Source organism: Lagenorhynchus albirostris, chromosome 7 (assembly GCF_949774975.1).
Source record: "Lagenorhynchus albirostris chromosome 7, mLagAlb1.1, whole genome shotgun sequence".
Taxonomy (NCBI): domain Eukaryota; kingdom Metazoa; phylum Chordata; class Mammalia; order Artiodactyla; family Delphinidae; genus Lagenorhynchus; species Lagenorhynchus albirostris.
In genome coordinates this window covers 95,357,455-95,385,431 of record NC_083101.1, presented here as the reverse complement: position 1 = coordinate 95,385,431, position 27,977 = coordinate 95,357,455, and the positions used below count along the sequence as shown (strand labels likewise).

The window sequence follows — 27,977 nt, the reverse complement described above, 5'->3', positions numbered from 1 at the left end:
TGTGCTCTTTTTGCACAGGGCAAGCAGAGGTTCCTGACCCGAATGACCCTCTGGGACAACTGGATGGACACGACAGCCCTATTCCAACTCTAAAAGGTAAATTTTGAAGTGCTCTTTGAATGCAAGTGTTCGAAAGTGTTTTCATAGTACCACGTAGAGGGGCTCACAGTGCCATTCTACTCAAGGCTTGGCCGGATGAAATGGATGGTCAGGGTCCCCTGTGGCCCAGTGCTGCCCCATGGCTGTGTGTGAAGTCGAATCCAGCCTCTGTATCCCAACACTGAATCAAATCTCGGAGACAGAGTTTTGGGTGAAGTAGAAAAGAATACATTTATTGCTTTGCCAAGCAGAGGGGGTCACAGCAGGCTAATGCCCTCAAAACTGTGTGTCCCAACCTGGAGGGGGTAGTGAGGAGTTTTATATAATGGTTCAAAGAGGGCGTGACCAGCTTGTGGACATTCTTCTGACTGGTTGGTGGTGAGGTAAGTGGGAGTCAGCATCATCAACCTTCTGGTTCTAACTGGTCTGGGGTCTACATGCTTGTGAGCAGCATACCTTTCACTTCTCCCACCAGGTGGGGGTTTCAGTTTCTGCAAAACAGCTCAAAGATATTGTTATGTGTATCCCTTGAGGGGGAACCAGGACCCTGCCCCAAGGCTGCACTATTGTTTCTTGACTGTTCCTCCCTTGTCTCCACATCCTCTCCCTTCCCTGATTAGCAACTGTTGGAACTGCCCATTGGAACTCAGGGAAGGGCATGGAGGCTGAATGAAGCCTATTTCCTATAATCAAGAAATGGGGGGCACAGGCTTTTGTGCCCAGGAACCCCACAGGGTCCTGCTTAGTATCCGTGCAGTGGTCTGCCTCCCTCCACATCTGTGTCTCTTGATGCAGTTGTGAGGGTGCTGAGGGCTGGTTGGAGCTAGTCAGAAGCCTGTGGGTGGGTGGGAGATAGAGGGCAGGGGTAGACAGATCGCCACTGGAGGGAGGAAGGGGCTTTGGGGATGTTTCGTGGGCCTGAGTGGAGCCTTAAGAGCTGGACTCCTGGCTTGGCCACGAAGTCTCCTGAGGACAAGTGGCCGTCTTCTGGGCTTATTGTCGAGGTGTAATTGTCCAGACTAAGGGGCATCTCAGGCGGGCAGGTGGCCCTCCTGCAAAGGATCACCAAAGACCATGTTCTTTGTCTTGTTGCTCCAGGCTTTCCCAGAGGTCACTGTAAGGGTTACTGTTCACTTGGCACTCTTTGTTGGCGTCTTAGATTTGTAGAATCGATAGACCCCATTTCCTGTGATGCAGCCCAGTCACTTGAGGAAGTGACAATTTTCCTTCTTCATCCGCTGTCACCATATTGCCTTAGATTATTGCCTCAGTCAGCTTGAGCTGCCACAACAAAACACCACAGACTGGATGGCTTAATCAACAGATATTTATTCCTCACAGTCCTGGAGGCTGGAAGTCCGAGATCAAGGTGCTGGCATGGCCAGGTCCTAGTGAGGGCACTCTTCCTGGTTTGTAGGCAGTGCAATCTTGCTGTGTCCTCACAGGGAGAGAGAGCGGGCTCTGGTTTCTTCCTGTCTTATAAAGATTCGGATCCCTTCCTGGGGGCCCCACCCTCATGACCTCATTTTAACCCTAATTACTTCCCAATGGCCTCTCCTTCAAATACTGTCACACACATGGGGTTAGGGCTTCAACATGTGAATATGGGGGGGACACAGTTCAGTGTATAACAATTAACGATTAAAACAACCACTTCATTTCTGTTTAATTTCTTTTTTTAAGCATTATTCGGAACCCAGAAATCCATATTACTTTCTCAGCCCCTTGCACATTGACGGTCCCTTTGTTCCCTCAGGAATGTGTTCACCTCCACGTGTCCAAGGCTGGGTCTCCTGGGGATTGAGCAGCAATGACTCAAGTCCACCAGTCTCAGCCGAGTTGACCAGATGTCCCTCTGTGTCCTGAAAGGGCTTCTTGGGGTCACACAGGGAGCTGCTCCCTTCTGGCCTCGGAACAGTCGTTTAAATCAACAGAAATAGAGTCACAGATGTAGAAAACAAATTTATGGTTACCAGGGACGAAAGGGGGTGGGAGGGATAAATTGGGAGATTGAGATTGACATATACACACTACTATATATAAAATAGGTAACTAATAAGGACCCATTTTATAGCACAGGGAACTCTACTCAATACTCTGTAATGACCTACATGGGAATAGAATCTAAAAATGAGTGGATATATGTATAGGTATAACTGATTTACTTTGCTGTACACCTGAACTAACACAACACTGTAAATCAACTATACTCCAATTAAAAAAAAAAGAGTGCATGGATCTACATGCTGTTCATAGCACCTGGTGTCTGGAGGCTCCTTGACAGGGATTTTCCTCTTTAGTATGTTATGCAGTAAATACACAAGTTAGTTTCCTCAGTCGACCACCTTGCAGTCCTACTTTGGTCGCTGTGACCTTGCTTGTTAGGGGAGAGCCTCTACTGGGACAAGGATGTGTTCCCCAGGCAGACAAGACCTGGTCTCTGGAAGCTTGTGTACAATGCTGGGCCTCAGGAGAGGTTTCTTAGGAAGAAAGATACTTTTTGATGGTTAGATTCTGAAATCACTTCTCACAAGTGAGACTGAGCCCAAAGTCGAGACAGCCCACACAGATTTCCTGACTGCTCTGTACCAGTCACTGTGTGAGGCTGGGCACAACTGGTGATCAAAACAAGTGTGTCTCTGCTTCTCAGAGTTTACTGGACTGGGGAATTGGCATCGTAAGGGAAAACTGGTAAGTTATAAAACTAGGAGTTGTGACGAGTAGTCTGAAGGAAGAAATGAGGGTGTGGTGAACTGGAAGGAAAGGAAAGGATGTCTTGGTTTAAGGAAAGGATGTTGTGCTGAGGTCTGAACATCTGACATTCGCTAAAAGAAGGTGGGGGGAGGGTGTGTCTGGGGCCAAGGCAGAAGGCTGTGAAAAGACCTTGAGGCCAAGAGGACTCGGTGTCCTGGGGCAGCTGGGAGAAGGTGGGGGCTTATGGGCTGGGGGAGCTGAGGTTGGAGAGGTTTTTGGGTCCAGTACCATGGCCATCAGCCATGTGTGGGTCTTTAAATTTAAGTCAATTAAAATTACATAAAATTGACTCCAGTTCCTTGGTCTTACTAGCTATATTTCAAGTGTTCAGGGGCCACCTGTGGCTAGAAGCCACCATGATATGGGCAGTACAGATCTAGAGCATTCCATCAGCAAAGAAAGTTCTGTTGGGCAGCCCTAGGAGAGCGTGCACAGCTATTTAGATGGCAGGAGAAAGCTCTATTTCATTGTAAGAGACGCCCTTCATTCTGGAAAGCCTGGGACGTTGTGTAACCTGATTTACTGTCTGTGAAGATCTCCCTGGCAGCTCTGGAGGATGATGGAGGGGAAGTAGAGGGGAATTAGGAGGAAGGTGTGGCTAAATAAGTGGACGAGCCACAGTAACAGCCTAAAATCCAACCTGCAGTCATTCCGTGGACGCTAATATTCCCTTGGGAAAACGTGCTCTGGGGCTGTGTTTAGATGTGCAGACCTCTCCCTCCAGGCAGAGCGGGGCATCCTTGTGGGCATGGGCTGGGGTGTGCAGGGGCCGGGAAGGAGTGCTGCACTGGCCACTGCTGTTCTTCAAGCCGAGTGTTCACAGCTGCCCTAAAGGAGGCAGAAGCAGCCGCTGGACTCCTGGTCCACTTGGTTGGAAGATGCATTTGCTAATCGAGGTGCTGAATGACCATGGGCTGAACGGTCATAGAAACTTTATTGCCAACTAGCCGTAAGCCCCAAACATCAATTAGTCAGCTTCAGTGGCTTGGGTGGGATTCCTTGACCTCCTTTTTGGTATTCGAGCAACTTCTCCAGCCTAGGACAGGACGCTTTCTAATGTCCTCTGCTTCGTTGGGATTGGGTTGCCTCTCGATTTTGTTAACCCACTTGTGATTGTGTTACCACTCTGTGCACATCAGTGTGTGTGCAGGGCTGAGGGGAGTTTCAGTTAGAGTTTGGAAGCTTCTCCAGGGCACAGAAATACCAATTGCAGAAGTTAACGTGTCAAGCGGGTGTGCGTGTGTGTGTACACGTGTCTGTGAGCATGTGTGCACGCTTGTAAAAAGGCAATAAAAAAGGATGCAGAGGACCACAGCAAGCTGGGCCCCTTTTCTGTAGTGGCAGCACCGGATAGTGAAGCATGGTGAGTGCAGTGGTCCGTGCTTGGCTTGGCCAGAAGACAGGCCTGGCTTGAGTGGCGCTCCACCATCCTGTTGGGGTTCCGGGCACTGCTCTCGGCCACATCTCACCCCCAGCCATTGGAGGGATGGAAGGTGTATAGCGCTCACCCAAAAAGCAGTGGCTGGATGCTGAGGCCATTTGTCATTATCACAGTTATGATTTTCAGTGTGTCCATCAGTTTCTAAGCATCGAGACCACAACAGCCCCTCAGGGACAGGAGCCTGGTGAATGGCCCCCCAGGGAGACCCAGGGGCCTCAGTTATTCCCTTGCAACACAATTCTCTAGTCCTGTCGTGCGATTTTACTTCCTTATGGGTTATGGCTCTTGCACAAACGAGGACTCCATCCACTCTTCCTTTCTGATCCCCCGACCTCCTTCTCGCACCCTCAGTGACTGAAGGAACTGGCCTGGCAATGCCAAATTTATTATTCCACGCATTTTTTTGTTTAAAGAGCTTCAGGGAGCATTACTACTTGGCCACATTTGGCTTAAATCATATATAAAAAAAATAATAATAGCCGAATGGACTGTATGAGCCATTTCTTTAACCCAGTTACCATTTATGATGCCCACGCATCTGTAAAATTGCAGGCAGGTGGAAACGGCCAGCGGGCCAATCTGTCACCAAGCAGAACAGGATCTGAGAATTAGTTACAAGCATAAAAAGTATTTGAGTTCAAATGCACTGGGCCAAGATTGAGCACTTAACATATAATTGGTGGTTGGTATTCAGAGAGAGAGAGAGAGATCCCAGAGTCTAGAAGGAAAAAATGAATACAAAAGACACTGTGATTTACAGCTGAAACGTTTGCCTGAAATTTCTGTATTCCAAAGTACTGTCACTGTTAGGACTGAAGGCTTACGACTCCGGTTATAGCGATATTTAACAGGAGTTTTATATTCTTTGCTATATTAGACACACTATTTATTATTATATACTTACAAAAGTGTGCATTTGGCCTAGAAACCATTTGCTCTTTTGTTCCAAGGCTGTATTTTAAATGCATATGTAACACATCTCTGGTTTTGTAAAATCAGTACTTTGGAATGTGTGTGGGAAGTGGATCATTTCTGAGAGCCCGGACAGGTGGTACTCATCTTGTTCGTCCTGCAACCTCCAAAAATAGACTCGCTTGCTTGTGTCTCCTGTCTTAGGAGGAGGACTACTCATCATCCCCACTGAAACTAGAAGGGGAATTCCTGACTCTCCCCACTTGAGGATGTGTTGCAATGAGAGGTGATCTGTAGGGCATTCTAAATCACAGGGCCGGAGTCGATGCCTTACTCACCAGGCTGCCCCCTGCTATTTGTGACACGCTGTGCAGCAGTGCTGAACTAAAATTTCCTGGGACAGAGAAAAAAAAGCCATCAACAGAGTTCACCATGTTGGCATGAAGACGATGCCTGATGTCTGTTTACTGGGTGCCTGGTTCCCGATTCACATAGGACACAAGGATTGATTAGCATATATGTTGGGTGCATTTCTGTTTTATTCTGGGACTCTTGATGTGTGTGTGAATGTGTGTGTCAGTGTTTCCTGCAGTTTACTAGAGAGTGAGGGTCTCCAGGGCTGACGGGGGTAAACTTGAAAACAGCACCCTGCTTGCAGACACAGTTAGCGTTAAGTCTGTGGCTGGAAACTTGGCACCTCCCCTCTGGGTGTCCCCTGGCTGGTCATGGAAACCTGGGGCTCCCCCAGACAGTGAGCGGAGGGCCTAAAATGTTGCCCCACTTCCTCTGGACAGATGTAACATGGGTTTCCAGGCTCTGATCCCTGGCCACTCTCGAGGTGAAGGCTGCTCGTTGAGCTCCCCTGACCCTCCTGCCGGCTGTGAATTTGCAGAGCCCATTGGGCTGCCCGGGATCTGGACAAACTCAGCCATGTTGGGAGAAAGCCTCAACCTACAGATGAGAGATTTCGAAATGTACACAGTCATGTTGTCCGGGGCGGATTGGGTGGCACGGGAGCTCGTACACGTGCACGGGAGCCCACTCTGGGGAGGGCGGGGACACAGCCTGCTTCCAGGAGCATGAGGCCAGTCTCTGCCTCCAAGCCTTCCTCTCTGCTTCTCCTTCTCATGTCCTCCACTCACTCTCCCAGGGTAGCTGCTGGAGACCTGCACGTCAGCTGGGATGTAGTCACGGCAACTGGTGGCCATTGTCTGGCCGGACCATCCATTGTTGTCCCTATTGAAGGTGACAGAGAGGCAGTCATTCTTCTTCAGCCCACTGAGTTTGAACACCAAACTGCAGGGAGCTTGCTCATGTGTGCTTGTCTAACGTCTGTCTCAGGTGTGTGCGTCTGTGTGTGTGTGTGTGTGTGTGTGTGTGTGTGTGTGTGTGTGTGTGTTTCTCTCCCTATGACCCACCCCTGATATGCACCAAGTCCTATGTACTCCCAGCCACCTGGTTTTTGTGTGTGCTTCTCTCTCTCTGAGCCTGCCGGTGCCTGCATCTGGTTTTCTGGGTCTGGGTCTGTCTTCCTATGCCTGAACCCTCCAAGTGTGTTTGTGTGTGTGTGTGTGTGTGTGTGTGTGTGTGTGTGTGTGTGTGAATGTATCTGTGTCCCTGTCCCTTTGAAAGGATGTGGGTGTCACCCTGTTTGTCAAATGGTCTCCTTCCTTCTCCCTCTCTTCTGCTTTTATTCCTCAATCCCTCGAGCCCCCTGCAGTATTTTCCAAGGGCTGTCATAACAAAGGACCACAAACTAGGTTCCTTAAGCAACAGAAATTTATTCTCACAGTTGTGGAGGCCAGAAGTCCAAAATGAAGGTGTTGGCAGGGTTAGCGCTTTCTGGAGGCTCTGAGGGAGGAACCGTCCATGTCTCTTAGCTTCTGGCACTGCCTGCAGTCCATGCAATTCCTGGGTTTGGGGCCGCATTACTCCAATCTCTGCCTCTGTTTTCACGTGATCTTCTCTGTGTCTGTATCCAAATGTCCCTCTTTAAAGGACACCAGCCTTTGGATTAGGGCCCACCCATATGTCCTCATCTCAGTTTGATTACATCTGCGATGACTCAATTTCCAGGTAAGGTCACATTCACAGGTTCCAGCACCACTATCTCACTGGGGGACACAGTTCAACCCACAGCACCCTGTTTTCCGCCAAACACTGTTACTTACTTTTCTCTGTCTCTCAGGTCCTTTAATTTCATTTCCCCCTGTTTTTCTCATTTTCTCTGATTTCCATCCTTTCTAGTCTCACAGCCTCCTCTGACCCTGTTGCTCCCCCTGGTAAGCTCCCCTCCTCCAACTCTTTCTGCTGCTGGTTCCGTGCAGACCGCTAGACAGCTCAGCGGGAAGATCTGAGCCCCTGCCACTGCCCCCGACGGATTTATTGGCCTGTAAATACTTCCTTCTGGGAAGAGCAGCTTTGTCCTCTGCGCCGGCTCTCAGGGTCCCCTCATCACCTGCCCTTCTAGGCAGGTTGTTTTATTTCCCACCAATCAAAGCCCTGTGACCTCATGACCCTAGTACACATGGCTCTCCTTATCTCCTCCCAGGCTAGTCAGTGTGATCTGGTAAACAAGCAGATCCTCAAACACCTTAGTCATTTGACCAAGTTGGTGAATATGTGGATGGTCAGTTGGTGTAAAAAAAAAAAAATCGTTAATCATTGATCTGACTGTGAGGTCAGGAGTGGTGTCCACTGGAAACAGGTTCTTTGTTACCTCTGCCTTTAGTATGTTTTCATGCTTGGACTAAGCTCCACTGTGTAGAGTTTAGGGGCAAGCAGAGAGCTGGCCTGGGCATCAGGGAGATGGAATGCATTAGCATCAGTTGTTGAAGTGACCCTGCTGTGAGGAAGGGGAACCTCCCTTGCATAATCAAAAGGGAAGACTTCTGTTCTCCTCTCTTAACGCTGTGGCGGGCTGACCGGATCCAAGGTAGCAGAATTTGCGGTCGCCTATGCCTAGCTCCTCCTGGCCTGTTCAGTTGCGTCTGGAGAGGTTTGGGGCAACTCTAAAGGAAGACTTTGTGAGCTAGAGGAGAACTTAGCAATGGCCAGTACAAATGCCATATTTCACACGGAAAGGAAATGAAGCTGAGAGGTGAAAAACTGGCTGGTAATTGAACACCAAGGGAGAAAGCAATATTGTGCTTAGTCTTCATAGAATTTTCTTTCTACTTTCATTTCGGCCTCCAGAGAATGAATGATGGTTGTAATGGTGGACCAAACTAACTTGGCCTCCCTCAGACTTAAATTACATACAAGTGCTCAATAAAATATTCGTAAAAGATGTAAATGCTTAGATGAACTTGCAAGAGAGATGGAGAAATGCCCAGGAGCCAGGAATAGGAAGGAAACAAAATTGTGATAGCCCTGGACTGCCAAGGCAGGAACCACCCAGGTGGTTCCACTTTGTTTATAGCCATGGAGAACGGCACAGTTTTCCTGGGAAAAAGTTTAACTGAGACAAAGAGTTGGACTCTGCAGGTGTTGTGCAACTGTTATGACATGAGCTTTCCAATGGTGAGCTCTTCAGCAGTGTCACCTTGTGGCCACGGGGCAGATGGGGATGCATCCATGGGCTTCAGAGTAGAACGAGCACCAATAAGATGAGGACACTTTGGCAAAAGATGGTGCAGGCAAAGGGTAGCTACAGACAAATCAATCTTCAGTGTTTTGACGCTGGAATAGCTTTCCCTAGAGAGGATACCCAGAAGTAGAAAATCCTGATTTTGAGATTACATGAAATAACTAAACATGCTAAAGTTACTGATTTCCCTGGAATTGGATGTATTACATTTCCTTCAATCAGGAGAAATAAGGGGTTGAGAAAAAAAATCAAGTTTGGTTTTAGAAAAATGAAGGAATTTACATTTTTTATGCCTTAATATAAGGCCTATGAAATATCACCCCTGCTGTAGAAACTATTCTGCTAGGCTTAGTTACATCAGAAGCCTTGGGTTTCAATATCATGCCAGAAGGCAACCCATGAGGCAGAGATCAGAGATGTTGTAGATTAGGCACCGTGGCTAAGTCCTAGGAGACCTAAGGAAACAGGGGGGAGTTTTCATTCATTAGCCCAGGAGGGTGAGAAGAGGGCTTGCCTGAAGCCTGGTTCGAGGTGGGAAACACAGAAGGCTTTCCCATGAGAAATCAGACTTGGATCCACACATCAGGAAACCACATTTACATTTACCAGAATGTTGTGGGGGAACCCTGAGCCCAAGAATCAACGTGAACATTTGACACTGCCTGTTACAGGAACCCAGTCCTAAAGGGATGCCCACAGAAAAACCAGCCCTGCAGGGGAAAATTACAAAGTACACTCAGAGAGGCCCAGGATGAGTGATGAGCTAGTAAACAATGAAGCCAGAAGGATTAAAGATAAAGGAAGAAAAAGCAGTGGTGGGTTTGAAAAGGAACCAAAGAGACCTTCTAGAAATGAAAAATGTAGTAGACGAAATGAGAAAACTTGATGGACAGTAGACTGTGCTTAGCTAAAGATTCTAAAAGGACAGGAAATATAAAAGTAGGTGAATAGTTTGGAGGAATCACATAAAGAAATTCAGCATATATCAAGAAGGAGATTTCAAAGGAGACATAAAGGGGAAGGGCGAAACGATATTTCATGAGATACTGGTAGAGAATTTCACAGAATTGATGGAAGGCATGATGTTGGAAATGGCACGGAGGCCCGTTGAGGCTAAAATAAAACTAAATTCACAGCTAGTGACACTTCGAAACGGCAAAGACAAGGGGAAATATGAAAAGTAGCCGAAGAGGGGAAAGGTCAGATTACCCACAAAGGAACAGCAGAACTTGTAACAAAACCACAAAAGACAGAGGACAGTACTGTAATTGTCAGTCTAGAATTCTGTACCCAGCTAAGCTATTATTCAAGTGTGAAAGTAACAGGTAATTTTCGACCAAGAGTAAGAGTGTTTATAACCTCAGTCCTTTACCCAAAGAGCGGATGAGAATCAGGAAGAGCTCGGTTGAACCAGGAGGAAGGAGTGAGATGCAGGCAGACTTGGCAAGGAAAGAACTTGGTAACCAGGTTGGCAAATCTAAAGAAATACTGTTAGTAAAAATCATCAGTAATAATGACCCCGGGGGATGTACAAATGGAGTGTAACTAAACACTGGGAAGTAATGACTCAAAGCTCTGGTGTCTGGGGGGTGATTGTAGCTCACAGCATTTCAAGGTGCTTGTATTTGGTTGTATTGGGGAGACTTTGTCAAATTAGGTATGCCTATAAAAAGTAGTAAAGCTAGCCACTTAAGCCTAACTTTCAAACAAGTAATGGGAGAATAAAGAAAAAAAAAGAGTAGAAAATAGGAAGAGAGAATTAAGAAGCACAATTAACACTTTAAAAATAAACCCATCAGTTAAGAAACTCATAAGGTTAACACATACAGACTTATAAATTAACATGTTAAATTATACGTTGTTTACAAGATTCATGTCTAGTATATAAACATAAAAATCATTAAAAAAATAAAAATACAGAGTAGGACTACATTAACCAAAAGTACTCTGAAATAGGTACATTGCCATCAAACTAAATGGTGTTTTAGACACAGAAGCCTTACATAGTGATGTAAAGACTAGACGATATAATAAACTGGGAGTTTATTGCACCCAGCAACATAGTTTCCAATGTATAAGCAAAACCTCAGAGAATTATTAATGGCTATTTGCCATATACAGTATCAAATTAACACATATCTCATTGAAGCTAATAGATAAGTATAAGTATTAAAAATTTGAGCAACAAATTGACAAGCTTAATCTATTGGGCATATATAAACACCTGCATTGAGCAATTAGGGAAAACACATTCTTACCAATCAAATGTGGGACATTTTAGGAATTGACTCTGCACTAGGCTGTAAAGCAAATCTCTCTTTTTTTTTTTCATGTTTCATTTTCTGTTTATTCCTTGAAATCGTGGTGTTTGTGCAAGCAAATCTCAGTGGTATCAAAGAATTATCATCACACAGACTATGTTTTGTGACAACAGTGCAATTAAAGCACACCTTTAATAACTCAACCAAGAAAAATTATAAATTACAAGATAACTGGGGTCTGACCAACCACATGGAGATTAAATAAAATAATTTATTTGGTGGCTAAATAAGAACTTGAAAAATTCATATTTAATGCATACATTAGAAAAGGAAAAAGATAGAAAATTTATTAGGAGAAGTTAGGAGTATAAAGATTTGAATAGACAGCTACAGAAGGAGAGCCTCAAGGACTGGTAAACCTTCCTAAAGACTCTTGAGCTCATGAGGAATCCTTAAGATACAACCTAAAACAACAGCACTGTTTCATGTCCAAAATATTGGCAAACATTTGAAAGCCCCCAAACACCAAATGCTGGCAAAGTTGTAGGAGAAATACTTTAACTCAGGCACTTTTGAGACCTAGATCAATGAAAGATTTCAAGGCCCTATGACTTATCACTAATGCATCCAGGTGGATACATGTACAAGTTGAGGTGTATAAAGATGGTCATTAAACACTGTTTGTATTAGCAAAAATGTGGAAACGATTTACTGCTCCAGAATTGGGAAATGGATAAAGAAATTGTGGTTTGTTTGTACAGTAGAATATTATACAGTAATTAAAATAAATGAACTACATCAACATAGGTAAATCCCAAGCTGACTCTGAGTGGAAAAAAGCAACTAGCAAAGATGATCTTTCAGAGAAAATTCTAAAAATATAAAATAATACAAATATGAATTGGAACAGTGTAGTTCTCTGGAGAGGAAAGGACAAATAGGGAAGGGTGTGCTTTAGTTACATTCCAGAATGTCTTATTTTTTAAGTGTTGTAAGTCAAATATGGTAAAATATTTGCGTAAAATCTTGATGTTGTGTACATTGGTACTACTATGTTAATATCTGTATTTTTCTCTGCAATATTTCAGTATTAAAAATTGTTAGCTCAGGGCTTCCCTGGTGGCACAGTGGTTGAGAGTCCGCCTGCCATTGCAGGGGATGCAGGTTTATGCCCCGGTCTGGGAAGATCCCACATGCCGTGGAGCGGCTGGGCCCGTGAGCCATGGCCGCTGAGCCTGTGCGTCCGGAGCCTGTGCTCCTCTCCAAATTGTTAACTCAAAAATAATTAATATTGAAGAGAAGGCAAGAGGAGATAGGAGCAGTATGAACTTTGGAAGCAAAAAGGCTATATTATTGTTATTTGAAGAAAATCTACATAGAAAATCTCAGACAACTCAGAAACTCTTATAACTAAGGTAGTTCAGTAAAGTGGCAAGATAAAAGAAAAATATACATAAGGGACAGAATAATGGCCTCCCAAAGATGTCCACGTCCTAAGTCCTGGAACTCAGAGCATGTCACCTTTCACGGAACAGGGACTTGGCAGGTGGGACTAAGTTCAGGATTTTGAGATGGGAAATGATCCTGGATGATCCAGGTGGGCCAATGTAATTACAGAGGTCCTTATAAGAGAGGGACAGGAGGGTCAGTCACTCAACAGAGATGTGATGATGGAAACAGAAGTTGGAGTGATACAAGGAAGGCACCATGGGCCAGGGCATGCAGGTGGCCTCCAGAAGCCAGGAAAGACAAGGAGAAAGACTCTCCCAGAGCCTCCAGAAGGAATACAGCCCTGCTGACAGATTGATTTTCGGACCTCCGACCTGCAGAACTGTATGTTAGTAAATTTGTGTTGTCTCATGCTGTTTGTGCTAACATGTTACAGCAACAACAGGAAATTAGTACGACACGTAGAAATATAATAGTTTTCCTATAATAAATGCAGTTCTCTCTCCATCATCCTATCCCAGTTTTTAAATGGAACTTATCAGAATGGAAGAGAAATAGCCGTGGAATTGAGAAACTCGCCCCTCCGTCAAAGTAACGTTTGTTATTCTTGATGTCAAAATGTATTTCAGTCATCATAATTTAATGCATGTGACTTTGACATAGCAACAGGCCAAGATCAGTGGGGTGGGGGGCAAGGTTAGAAATGAATAGAGGCAGCTGGGAATACCCTCTGTGGAGGTGACTTTCTGGCAGAGAATTGACTTATGAGAAATAGAAAAGATCAGAGGACTAGGGGCTCTTGGCTGACTGCACCATGAGGGATCAGTTGGGTGTGTTTTAGGAAGAACAAGGGACCCCCCCTCCCTTCCAGTGGGGGAGAATGGGGAAAGGGAAAGAATATTCCAGAAGCCTTGATACCATGGGTATAAATTAGCTTTTCTTCATTATCTGTCTTTCTGATTTCTTCCTGAAAGCTCACTTTTACTCACCTGCCTAGGGAGGGAGCTATGAATGTATGAAGTTACCATGTTATCAACCCATAGTTTTGGTCTCTCTGAGCTTCCTGCAGAGCATGAAGGAGGCTGATTCAAGACCTAAGTCAGGACATGGGTGCCGTCTGCGGACATCCTGCCCTTTTGTCCATTCCCAGCTGGACAGGCCTCCTATATGCCATTGCACTCAGAACCTCCCCAGGTATTCTTTCCAGTCCTACCGTGCCCTCCAGCGATGCTTCTCAGTGTTGTTTCAGGTCTGCTCTAAGTTCATTCTTGGATGGGTTTCGTTCACTGGAATTGTTGCTTTTCTTTCTCCTCAGCGCTTCAGAGCAGGGGCTCTTAGCTCGGGCTGCACACTTAAGAGTTTTGACAAATTGCGCAGCTGGATGTATATTATAAGCTTCCAGGTGACCCCAATGTGAAAACACTGTTGAACCCCACTGGTTTAGACGGTGTAGGATCGAGAAGAGTTGGCAAGAACTCCCCATGTGGACTAGATCACTTCACTAGATTCTCCTTTGTTTTTTGTAGTCTGAGGAAGGTGTGGCTTCAGGAGTGAGTGTTCATCTGGTTGAAAGTGAAGGGAATCTGGATAAATTGGGGAGGAAATCAGTGGAAGGCTTACCCCGGGATCTGAGCAAAACTGAGGGTGGTTGCCAGCACTCTGGGAAGGATGCTTTCAAGAGAGTGGTCCCCCTCCCCTTTTCCTGACACCTCCACCTCCCCTCTACCTGCTTGTCCGTGATTTGTTCACCTGGTCTTACCTTGCCCATCCCTCCTCAGCAGGCATTTCCTGACCCCAGGACTACACTTGTAATGCTGTGCAACCATCACTGCTCTCTAGTTCCAGACATTTTCATTACCCCAAAGTGAGACCCCGTACCCATTAAGAGTCACTCCCTTATTTCCCTTCCCCCAGCCTCTGGCAACCACTAATCTGTTTTCTGTCTCTGGATTTACCTATTCTGTACATTTCACGTAAACAGAAATAGCCAAGAGTGCTTTAAAATTTAAGTCAACTGTGTAAGGTGCTTGATTCCAGCACCTGTGGATTTCTTTAGTCCTTGTTAGCTAGTGTTGATAACGCATCGGAAAGGGAAATACCAGCACCATCTCTGGATTAAGCCTAATAAATGGTTTCACAGCGCCCTACCCGGTGGGACAAGGTTAACATCAGGGCTGTCTGTGCCCACATGGCGCGCAGACCAGGCACGAGCCCATCTGCCCTATTCTGCATTTCTCAGAAAGGAGCCTTCCTGAGGGACACGGAAAGACTAAGTCTAAACCGCTGTCAATTTGTCAGTCAGGGGTGTAGGAGAAGCTGTTGGTGGGAACAGTGAAGAAGAACTCCACGTTTCCGTACCCATTCGATGTAAAAAAGATATTCTTGAAAAGAAGTAGACACTAAGGGTCTATATTTAGAGTAACTGGACAGTCCTGGACTCTCCCCAGGTTTCCTTCTAAGTTGTACAAAAGGAGCTGTCTCCTTAACTTTCTCCTGTGCTTCCCTCCCCTTCTTCCCTTTCTTCCCTTTCTAGACAAATGTTTCCATGTTGAAGAAGATCCTTCTATATCTGTCAAGATTTTTAGCCGATTGATGGCGACGTCCCAAGTTGATGTATGCAAATGGAGGAAGGCGGTAGCAGGACTACTCTCAAGCCAGTCCCCCAAATGGATGAGATAAGAGCCAGCAGCGACCACCCTGTCTCGGCCCTCAGAACCCCTGGGCCTGCTCCTTTTAGGTTTTTGCTAGTCAGCTTGGAGACACAGATCCTTACACTCTGCCTTTACACGAAGCCATTACCTGTGTCTCCCAGGAAGCCATGGTTTGTCAAAGGCCTTTGGAAAAACTGTCATCAGGGTAGAGATGGGAATTATAATTAAACTTAGGCCAGGAAGAAGAGATCATGGTGATGTAATCTGTCATTTGCTATTTTAAATTATAATTTGATGACTATTTTATATGCCCTACTGTGCATTTTAGTGTTACGAGACCTTAATGAAGCATTTGAATCTTAAGCAACTTGTAAGTGCTTGGGCTCTGGCCAGAACATAGTGAAACAATGTGTTCGCTGTAATCTGGGCAACCCGGATTATACCAAGTAACTGCTTCAGAATGTCAAATCAGGTCTCATTTTGTTTTCAAAGATGCCGGGTCTAGTGCAGGAGCGTCAGGAATGCAGGTCTCTCCAAGTTGAGCTTGTGCTGTTAATGAACAGCCCTGACATCCAAGATATCACCCTGCTTGATTCAGCCTCTTTTCAAGGTGTTTGTCATAGACATTTTAGTTACCTCCCAGCTTTGTGTCATCAGTAAGGTTTCTCTTCCTCAACTTGAGTGCACTGAGAAAGGGGTAGGCTAGCAGAGAATCAAGGTAGAACCTAATGATGTTGTTAATAATATTCATAAATAGTAATCAGTACTACTTAGTGACACCTCTCTAGACCGATATCTATCCACTCTCCCCTGTGAAGGAAAACTGTCCCTTCATCTTGAAATTCACAACCTCCCACCTTCTCAGCTATCTCCTATCATCCAACATCTGAGCCATCACTCATCCTGTGAAACTTATCCCCAGGGTCCACTAGAAATCCTATAATTTTTCATCCAATTAAATCAGTAATACAGATATGTGCCATCTTTCAATGTTTCACTTCATTAAAACAGAAAAAAAGAATAGGGACCAACCAGAAATCAAGCCAAAAGATTTAGAACTTGAATAGGCTTTATAGGCTTTTTTGATTGCTCTATTATCTTGGTTTTGTCTGTAGTAAGTTCATCTCCTGATGATTGATTGTCTTGTCTGTCTAGCCTTAGTGGGTTTTTTTAGTGTTGGAATTTTAGTGTGCATGTTTACCTTGACAGAGGGTATCCCCCAGCCCCTGACCTCCTACACCACACACACACACACACACACACACACACACACACACACACACACACACACACACACACACACACACACACACCCCTACCCCTCCCCACCGCTGTCTGCCTTACTTCCTCTTGTTCCCAGTGGCCTTTGTCACCAGCTGAGGAGCTCTTGCCTGTGGTTGAACTGGAACCCCACGTTCCTGGGCAGTGTTTCCAGCCCCACTAGCTCTGTATTTCAGGTACTTTTACGCCCTGTTTTCCTTCCTGTGCGCGAGCCCTGGACGGCTTCTTCCTGCTCCTGCCCTGGGTGCAGTGGGCAGCAACACTCAACCTTGTTATTTTTGTTCTGTTCAGACCAATGATTAGCTTGTTTTTGAGGCTATCTCTGTTTTGTCACATGCTTTCTTTTCCTACTTTCCTTATTGTGGCTTGTGCTTGATGGTGTGGTAGAGGGAGGATGGACTCTCTGAATATGAATTTGCATCATAAATTTAGTGAGATTAGATTTAGTGCTTTCAAAAAGAAGTAAAGTTGATTCTCATTACTTGCAGATTCCATATTTGCAAGTTTGCTTATTACCTAAAATGTATTTTTAACCGCCAAATCAGTTCTCACAGTACTTTCATGGTCATTCATAGACATGCCCAGAGCAGTGAAAAGTTTGAATTGCCCAGTGCACACATGCACACATTCCCAGCTGAGCCTGAACAAAATGACACTCTGCCTAATGTCCCAACTCGTACTGTAAACAAATGTCCTTTTCGTGATCTGTTTAGTCCCATGTTTTTTGCATTTTTGTACTTTTTGTTGGTAATTTGCCATTTAAAATGCCCCCAATAATGGTGCTGAAGTGCTGTCTGGTGTCCTAAGCACAAGATGTGCCTTATGGAGAAAGCATGTGTGTTAGATAAGCTTCTTTCAGACACAAGTTATTGGTCTGTTGGTCGTGAGATCAATGTTAATGAATCAACAATACTTACTAAATAAGGTGTCTTTAAACAGAGCACAGTAAAACAAGGTTCTTTATTGATCGGTTGATTAGAATGCTGTGACCAGAGGCTCACAGGAACCTAACCCTGTGTTTCCCCAGGAGCAGTGAGTCCATATTCTCTCATTCAGTGTTTGAGGCAACATTCTAGAACAAAATTACCCCAAATAACGAGAATGGGCTATACCTATGTGAGAGAAAAATCAAAACCTTCCCCAAGCAGTTCCAAGAAGGAGCCCCAGGCAGCCTTCTCTCCCAGCCCTCACGGACGTTTGCTCCTCTCTGACTGTTCTCCTTTGCAGGGTACTTTCTGAATTTTCTGGAGCCGGTTAACAATATCACCATAGTCCAAGGCCAGACAGCGATTCTGCACTGCAAGGTGGCCGGAAACCCGCCGCCCAGCGTGCGGTGGCTGAAGAACGACGCCCCGGTTGTGCAGGAGCCCCGGCGCATCATCATCCGCAAGACGGAATACGGTTCTCGGCTGCGGATCCAGGACCTGGACACGACGGACACCGGCTACTACCAGTGCGTGGCCACCAATGGGGTGAAGACCATCACCGCCACTGGCGTCCTGTTCGTGCGGCTCGGTGAGTGGGGACAGTCCCCGGTGTGTTGCTTATCAGATAGGAATGTCCCCAGCCACTGAGCAGCAGATTAATTTGCGGTTTGAAACTGAACACACACAAGTCAGCAAAGAGGAAATCAATAAAACCCTTCCCTGAGGTCTTTCCCATTGTGCACGAGATCCTGGCTTAACCTGTTACCCATTTACTAGTAATAAAAGAAAATAGACGCAGATGGAGAGGTCTGTAAACCTGGAGTGCAGAATGTAATCTCAGGCAGGCTATGTGTCAGGAGGTCACCCCACGGGGAGGCTGGCCACGCACACTTCAAGCCCAGGCAATCCAGACAGGCACCCACCCACCCACCCACCCACAGAAACCCAGCCCGGCCCAGAGGATGGGCAGGGAGCAGAGTGTGAGGACAATTTTGTACTCTTGTGCTTGTCACAGGTGGCATGAAGCAATTAAATGGCAGGCAGGAATATGTCCCTTTCATCCCAGTTCTGTGGAGGTCCCTGCAATGCCCCAGCCATTCTGTCACCAGTAAGACAGATCTTGTGAAACAAGTTTAGATGAGAAGAGAGAAAAGACAGCAAAAACTCCCAAAATATCTCCTGACATTTCTGCATCAACACAGAGCACCCCTTCCATCCTTGGTGGTTTCCCCCATCCTTGGCGTATAATATTGGGCAGGGGCAGAGCTGGAGGCCGAAGACAGCTCACCACAAATGAGCACCCTGAGCTGCGGTTGCCTTTACCACGGGCTGGATTGGAAAAAAAAATTATTCCAAATCATGAAGTATTAATAACTTGTCTTTTTTCTTTTCCTTTAGGTCCAACACACAGCCCAAATCATAACTTTCAGTAAGTATTTGCTTTCCTCAAACCATTTTCTCATTCTTTGTGGGCTTCCGTTATATAAGAACCCCGGCTTTAAATTGGGCAAACACATGTTTCTGCTGAATTTGCTAGAAGTTGGCTGGACTTCACACAAGGATGGCAATGTGCTTGCTTTTGGATGGAAAACTGTTATATTTTCCATGTTGAGTGTTAGGGAAAAAGTCATAAAAGCAGGCATAGTTAGTTGTTATCAGAGATCGTGACCTTGCAGGGCAACTGGAGGCAGTATAAGTGTACAGACCAGGTTGCCGGGGCTGCCAGGACCCTGGTGTCCTGGACACATTTAAAACAGAGAGGCAGTTACCCTGAAGTCCCAGCGCCACCTTAACTGCATCGCCAGCTGCAGTCTACAAAATGTGTGCTCGTCAAGCCTCGGGGAACCTCCACCATAGGCGGGGTCTCAGACGCACTTCAGAGCTGAGGAGACTGAGGCTCAGAGCCTGGCTCAGGGGTCTTCACCCACCTGCGGGCAGGTTCTGGCTGTGAACTCAGGCCTCTTGTTTCCCGGTGTAGCATCTTTTCTCCTCCGGACCTCACACATCCATGAGAATCACTCTTTTCAACGCCTGTGTTCGAGGTTAGCCATGGCTGTTGGATTCCTCATTTACTCTTCAGGCATATCAGAAAGCCTTTGCTTCACGTCTGAAAGTTCTGAGCAGTGGTGCAGACGCTGTGCTGGTCAGCCAAGCAGTGTTTGCTTCTCTGTGTCCCCCTGCTGCCTCGTAAACCCTGGCCATTGGGGTGCGGTGGGTGGGCAGGGGCCCCTCTTAGCTTACATCAGGTGCCACTTGCAGAAGGCAGATTTTTGAGAACTTTCTGTGCTGAGCCATAGTGTCCAAGCATTTCTCCTTAATAATCATTCATGCATAGAGTGAGAAAAGAAGAAATTGTATCCAGGGCACATCTGTGAGGCTTTCAAAAAGGTATAAGTTATTCAAAAGTTGAGTTCTTATTTTCGTTTATATCTTATGTTGTCTATTTATGTATAATTTAAGTAAATATTATATAATATAAACATATATAATATATTGCAAAATATATAAATAAATAATTTACGTATAATTTATTAAATATATAAATATCAAATATAGTTATATTTTATTTTATATACAATTAAATTTTTTTCTATGTTTTTTAAAAATTTATTTTATCGAAGTATAATTGATTTACAATGTTGTGTTAGCTTACATTTTACCGTGCTAGCCTATCTTTCCATCCGTTTCCATTCATCAGTTGTCTTCTTTCTTTTATTCATTTCACAATAATTTGCAGATATTTGTACACTTATCCTGAAATATTTTGGATATCATTATGGATTATGATATCATTTAGAAATATTATGGAAATCATTAACAAGAGTTCAACATCTGTGTACTTACTTACTATTCTTGTTTCTTCTTTTTGAGTTAAAACTTACATACAGGGCTTCCCTGGTGGCGCAGTGGTTGAGAGTCCGCCTGCCGATGCAGGGGACATGGGTTCGTGCCCCGGTCCGGGAAGACCCCACATGCTGCAGAGCGGCTGGGCCCGTGAGCCATGGCCACTGGGCCTGCGCGTCTGGAGCCTGTGCTCCGCAACGGGAGAGGCCACAACAGTGAGAGGCCCGCGTACTGCAAAAAAAAAAAAAAAAAACTTATACAATGAAATGCACAGATCTTAAGTATTCTATTAATAAGGTCCAAACAATGCAAAAACCTCTGCAATCTAAACTGTTATCCAGGCACAGAACATTCCTATCACTCTAGAAAGTTCCATCATGCAACTTCCTGGTCACTACCCCTCCTCCCCAGGCAACAACTGTTCTGATTTTTTTCTACCATGAGCTAGCTTTACGTGTTTTAGAACTTCATAGAAATGAAATCCTACAGTACATAGCCACCTGAACCTGGTTTCCTTCACTTGACATGGTTCTCTCGAGAGTCATCCATGCTGTACATGTTTCACTAGGCTGCTGCTATTCATTGCCGAACAGTGTGCCCTTGTGTGACTGTATCAGTTAGTTTTTCCTTGATAGACACCTGAGCAGGTTGCATCTTTTGACATTGATGAATAAGCTGCTATGGATAGTCTCATACAAGTTTTTTGTGGACATGTATTTTCATTTCTGCTAGGTAAATACCTAGGGTCAAAGTTCTGACTTATAGGGTATGTGTGTGCTGAGTTTTGTAAGAAATACCAGACCTTTTCCTAAGGTGATTGTACCACTCTGTACTTCCACCAGCAGGTAGGAAAGTTATGGTCACTGCATTGTTTGCCAGCATTTGATCTGGTTGGTCTTTCTAAGTTGAGCCATTCTGATGTGTATGCAGTGGTTCAAGTGATCTATATGTCATTCTGACTTCTTAAAAAAGTAGTTTTTATTAGTCATTTTAAATTTTCATACAAAAGCATTTAAGACAGTAAAGTTTCCTCTGAATACCATTTTGGCTACATCTTTTTCCCCTCCAGGCAACATAAGCTTTTGTTTTTTGTTATTTTCTGATTTTTGTTGTATTATTATCAGTGAATTTGGGATGTATTTTACAGTTGGTAGTTGGTTGAGATTTTCTTTGTGGCCAATTTGATATGGTAAATTTTTGTGAATATTTCCTGTTGTTTCAAAAAATAAATGTGCTCTGATGGTAGCCAGTACACAGTATTTCGGTTCATGTATTAAATCACATATGTTAAGTGTGTTATTAAAAGTGTCTATATTTTTTGTTCACATTGGTTACAGATATCTGAAAATATATGAAAGTTGTCTATACTTATTTCGGATTTACCAATTTCTATCAGTTTTCTATTTTTTTTAATTTTGAGTTTATGTTCTTAAATACCTCCAGGTTTGAGACTATATAGCTTTTGTTTTGTCTTGTTTTTAAGTCTCTTTTGAGGCTTTTTGCCTTGAATTCGATTTTGCCTAGCAATAATATTGCTCCACCTACTTTCTTTTTATTTGCACTTGCTAGAAAGCTGTTTTACTATTCCTGTCCCACTTTTTGCCCTCAACCTTTTTGTGTTCTGTTTTATGTAGGTCTCTTGTAAATAGCATATAAGTGCAGTTTTTTTAGGGGTGGGTGAGGAGGGGCGTTTGTCCATCTGGAAGTCCAGGTTAATACATGTAGGTTAAGTTCATTTTAACAAATATACAATACTCCATTCTGTGAGTCAGTCTCACTTTAATTGTCCATGTGTTTACTCAGTGAAGGTTAGTTGTTTTCACTGATGCAGACCATCTTATGTAAACATCTTTCCATGTCTACGTGTCCCAGTGGGCGAGAGTCCTCCAGCAGTAGAAGTCTGGGAGTGGAATTGCAGGTATTCACTTCCCACCTCTACCATGTATGGTCAGATTGCCTTCCAAAGTGATAAAGGACTTCATAGTCCCGCCAGCAAAGCATGAGTTCTTATTTCCCCATGTTTTCCAGCACGTGGTATTATCAGAACTCAAAATTTTGCCAATATCTTGGGTGTCAATTGTAAGTTATAGTAATTTTACATTAGATTTCACCAGTACACAGTGAAGTTGAACATATTTGTATTGGTTTAATAACCATTGGATTGCCAGTTCAAGTACAGTCCATTCTTATTTATAGACTCAATACTTGCAAATTTTCTTACTCAGTACAATTTCTTTGTAACCCCCAAATCAGTACTCAGGATGTTTCCATGGTCACTCATGGATATGCACGGAACAGTGAAAAATTTGAGTTGCCCAGTGCATGCATTCCCAGCTGAGGTCTGCCATCTTGTTTCACCTCTCCTGCTGTGCACATGTCCTTTTCTGGGTCTGTTTACATTTTGTGCTTTTCGTTGGTGATTTTGCTGTTTAGAATAGCCCCAAGCACAGTGCTGAAGTGCAGTCTTATGTTCCTAAGCACCAGAAGGCTGTGATGTGCCTTGTGGAGGAAATACGTTAGATAAGCTTCATTCAAGCATGGGTTACAGTGCTGTTGGCCCCAAGCTTAGTATTAATGAATCACCAACCACATTAAATAACACATCTTTAAACAGAAACACACATAAAACAAGGTTATGTATTGATTGGTTGATGAAAATGTTATGACCACAGACTTGCAGAAAAGTATCTCTTTATTTGCCTTAGGAACAATGGCTCAGTATTTGCTAATTCAGTGTTTGTGTCAACTTTATAGAAAATGACTGTCACAGATAACCAGAGTTGACTGTATTTTGTCCATTTTTCATTAGGATGTTTGTCTTTTTTCATATTGATTTGCAAGAGTTTTTTTTTGCAGGAGTTTTAAAATATATTCTAGATATAATTTTTACACAGTTTCTACTCCATCTAGAATTGATTTTTATGCTGGTAGCAGCTAGGGTTCTACTGTAATACTTTCCTATCTCAATGGCCTAGTGCCTTGGCATCATCTAATGAATAGCCCCATCTGTAATCATTAAATTTAATGTCACTTCTGTCATCTGTGAAATTTCTATACATGCGGATCTGCTTCTAGGCTCCCTATTCTGTTCTAGTAACTTTTGTGCCTGGAAAAATACCACAATATTCTAACACTATATCTTTGTAATATATCTTGCTATATGTAGAGAAATATTTTCGCTTATTGCTATGGATTAAATTGTGCCCCCCACCAAATTCAGATATTGAAGCTTTAACCCCCCTTCATGGGACTGTATTGAAGATAGGGCCTTTAAGTAGGTAATTAAGGTTAAATGAGGTCTTAAGGGTGGGTCCCTGATCTGATAGGGCTGGTGTCCTTATAAGAAGAGGAAGATACATCAGAGATTGCTGTCTCTCCTTTCTGCCATGTGGGGACACAGCGAGAAGGTGGCCGTCTGAAAGCTGGGAACTAAATAGGGTTGCACTTTGATATTGAACTTAACCTCCAGTACTGTGAGAAGTCAATGTCTGTTGTTTAAGCCCTCCAGTCTGTGGTATGGTATTTGTTATGGCAGCCTGAGCTGGCTAATACAGCTACCTTATTACTATACCATTTTTCTAAATTATCTTGACTGTTATCTTTTATTCTTCCATATGAATTTTATCAGTTTGTATTTTTATTGGAATTGCATAGAAGTTTGATTTTTACAGTTACTTTTTCAGATACAAAGGTGATTGTGTAGTTTTTCTCCTTTCAACGTATTAATATTACGGTATGTAATAGAGTCCCTATTACTAGGTAGCTTCACAGTTCTAGACTGAAATACACTTTGTCAGGGTGAGATATTCTTTTAATATTGTGCTGAATTGATCTGCTAACTTTGTGTTGGCAGATGACCTGCTTTGTTCAGATACTTCGTAGCCTAAGGCACCAGCCCATTGACAGTTGTCTTTTTTGTGACCATGATTTTTTTCTGCCCATTGACTGTAATTATGTTTCAGCAGACTCACCTTCAACTCCTTTATGATATCTCTGGAAGTTGACCAGAACAAAGACAAAAAGAAGGAATATCAGTGGGTTTAAAATAGAATTACCCACAAGTTCTCCGTTTTCGTCTCTGTAATATCACTAGCTTATCCAATTTTCCTGAGAAAATGCACAGCAGTTAAAGCTCTTTCATTGCTGGTCTGGTGGTATATCCTGTACCTGCAAATGGAGAGTTGCAACAGTGAATAATCATACAGCCCTGGTTGATCCCTGTGTACAGCATGTCAGCATGGCGACACGCCGAGGTTGGTTCTGAACCGTGAACAGGGATGGTTGTGATGACTCATCCCCTCCAGGCTCTTTGCTCTCTTCCTCACACATCCACACACAGGGTCACCAGCAGTGTTGGTGGATATTGGTTTGTGTGTATTGAAGGAGGTGGGGGGTAGGGTGGAAATCCTCAGAGGTTAAGGGATTTATTACCATTAAAACATTGTTTTTCCTTCCAGCCATTTGAAGGCGGGGTGAGGAGGGTGTGTGTATGGAGAACAAAAGCTTCAAGGACAGGCTGTCTCTCTGCAGACATAGGTTCAAAGACAGGGTGATTATAGCTTACTCAGGTAGCAGTTTTGGTAATGCGAGGGGATTAATGTGAGGCTGTGAGTCTCACATTTCATGTATGGGTATCATTTCTAGCTACTCTTTTAAAAAGTGGTTTATTTTCACGATGATAGACACATACGTACACTGGTGGGGTAGCCTGGTGGTACCAGAGTTGGGTGAAGGCGTCGGGGTGCTCCCTGAAGCGTGAGCATCAGGGCTTCCATGTTTCCTGTGTTGGTTGTCCTAGGCTATCCTGATGGCTCACAAGTAAATGCACGCATAATGTGCTTCAACGAACGTCTGCTTAAAGGAAAATGTGTTGTTTTTTGGGCAGGTAAAAGTTACGTTAATTATTGGCTGCTGGGAAATCACTTTCCTTGAGGCCATGTCTGAGCCCTTCTTGCTTCACGACTTGCAGGTAATTCCAAGGTTTCAGCCCTTCTCCACCCATAAGCTCATGACCCTGACATCTCCACTTCCAAGTCTGACTTATCTCCCCATCTCCAGGCCCCCCAGTTCAGCCCCATGGTGGGCGTCTCCAGGCGGATGACTCACAGGCATCTCACAATTTGCATGTCTAAATGGAACTCAGCCATCTTCTACCTCAAACTCCTTCCATTGCTCTTTGGGAAATTGTCATAAGCCTAGTTCAAACTTTATCCTAATTATAGGAAAATAGCACTATTAAAAAAAACCCTGAAACTGCCAACTGACTAGCCAGTAATTAAAACTGACTTCAGGAGAAACCAAGCTGCCTTACTGACAAGTTGGTAAAAGTAAATTAACTTAGACAGAAGGCTAACATTTAGCATTTGATGTTAAATTCATTAAACCACCAACCTAATGAAATTGAGTTGGAAGGGGGAGAGAAGCCAACCTAATTTTTTCTCCATGACTTCTTGTTGTGATAGGTTCTTTTTTCTGGAAAAGTAACTCCCCTTAAATCCCATAGTGCAGAACTTGAATAAAAGATAGAAACTGAATTCATTTTAAGATTATATGATACAGGCGATAAGTGGCTAAACACAGTCATGGTTAAAGTAATTAGAGACTACACACACATTCTTTTAAATTCAGATCATATAGTGACACAAATGAAAATGTTTGTGCTTTAGCAGTAATAATACTAGCACTTGATGGTAGCAGCACATTCAATGCTCCCACTAAGTCTTTTTGTTTTAAGTTGAACTCATGTATCAGCTATGATGCCCTATTATACATGAATGAGAGCTTTTTATACACCAACTTCCAAATTCACCCGAAGTCACCAATCTTCCAAGGTTGATGTGAGAGGGACCAGCCCCCTGAACATGACAGAAGAGAAAAACGTTTACTTGCCAATGAACTATTAGTGTTGGAGACACTGTTTCTCTGCCTCTGGGCGTCTCATGTGATCCTAGCCTTAGAGATGGCCGTTGCAAAAGCCAGTGTTTCTAAAAGGTTTTGCTGACTTGGGTTTTTATGACATGAATGTTAGTGTTGGCTTTATGAATGAATTTGCTCTGTTCACATTTTTGCCCATCAAATATGACATCAGTATAATTGCATGCAGGAGTATTTCATATCAAAAGTAGGGAGGAATAAAGTATGATGTCTGATTTTCAAGGAAATCATTCATTCATTTATTTAACAAATTTATACCGAGGGTCAGCTATGTGCCAGGCCCTGTTCAAGTTATTGGGGGTCCAACAATGAATGAAACAGACAAAAACTAAAAACTCCTGCCTTGTGCCGCTTACCTTTTCCTGGGAGACTCTTATTTCTGGCTTCTTCTACAAAATATAATATCTGAAAAATACTTTATGGGGTTTATTCCTTTTTGTTGATGACAATTATTCTGTTGTATGAAGATACTACAATGTATTATCTGTTGATGGACATTTGGACTTCCAATTTGGAGCAATTATAAATAGACTGCTATGAATATTTAATTTGGGGGAACATGTTTTCATTTTTCTAGAATAAATCCTAGGTGTAAGATTGCTCAGTCAGTTGGTATGTGTATATATAAACTGTATAAGAAATTGCCAAATTCTTCCCCAAAGTGATCTTTCCATTTTATACTGCCACCAGCAAAGTATGAGAGTTCCAGTTGCTCCACATCCATACCAACATTTGATATTCTCAGTCATTTAATTGTAGCCATTCTAATGTCTTGCATCGTGATGATTCATGGTGTTTTAATTACATTTCTTCAGTCACTAAAAATGGGGCCATCTTCTAAGGACGCACTTTTGTGAAGTATCTGTTAGGCCTTTTGTCCAATTTTTACTGTGTTGTTTGTCTTCCTGTTGAGTTATGGGAGTTCTTTATATTTTCTGTATACAGTTTCTTTGTCAGATATTATAAGGTGTTTTCTGCCAGCTTGTGGTTTGCCTTTTTAATTTTCTTAATGCTGTCTTTTGCTGATCAGGAAATTTTAATTTTGGTAAATCTAATTTATCATTTTTTCTTCTATGTATCATGTCTAAGAAATCTTTGCTTTCGCCTACCTCAGTACTATAAAGGTATTCTCCTGTGATTCCTTCTATAAGCATTTTAATTTTAGCTTTTATGTTTAGGTCTATGATCCATCTTCAGAACAATTTTTGTGTATGGTATGAGTTAATGCGTTTAAGTTCATCTTTTTCCATACAAATATCCAGTTGTTCCAGCATCATTTTTGAAAAGACTGTTCTGTCTCCCTTGAATGTGTTAGTGCCTTTATTGAAAATCACTTGACTACATGTGAAGATATATTTTGGAATTCTGTTATGTTCTATTGATCTATCCTTACACTCCAATACCACATTGTCTTAATAACTGCAATATTACAGTAAGTCTTAAAATCAAGGGGTGTAAACTTTCCATCATTCTTCTTCTCTTTCATGATTGTTTTGGCTACTCTAGTACCTTTACATTTCCATTTAAATTCTAGATTGTTTGTCAGTTTCTACCACAGTGCCTACTGGGCTGTTTTTAACTTTTGATTTTGAAATAACTTTAGACTTATAAAAAAGTCACAGGAATAGTAATAAGTAATCCCATATGTCTTTACCCAGGTTTACCAGTTTTTTGTCATTCTGCCATATTTGACTTATCATTCCCTCTATGCCTGTTTGCAACTATTATTGTTTTCTGAACCATATGAGAGTAGGTTGCATTCATTACACCCCTTTGCCCTTTAACACTTCAGTGTATATTCCCTAAGACCAACAGTGTTTCCTTACAGAACGACAG

The 27,977-nt window shown here is 43.4% G+C and overlaps 1 protein-coding gene across 2 annotated transcripts in view; it reads left to right on the top strand.

Annotated features, from left to right (window-relative positions):
- ROR2 (receptor tyrosine kinase like orphan receptor 2) overlaps positions 1–27,977 on the top strand; it is a 217,610-nt gene that overhangs the window by 170,073 nt on the left and 19,560 nt on the right. For both annotated transcript variants that reach the window (XR_009541404.1, XM_060153571.1), the window contains exons 2-4: positions 19–96; positions 17,665–17,952; positions 18,762–18,792. Coding sequence is in view for 1 of the 2 variants with exons in the window: in XM_060153571.1 (XP_060009554.1) it covers positions 19–96; positions 17,665–17,952; positions 18,762–18,792 (397 nt within the window). In the remaining variant the exon portion in view is untranslated. The remainder of the gene's footprint in view (positions 1–18; positions 97–17,664; positions 17,953–18,761; positions 18,793–27,977) is intronic.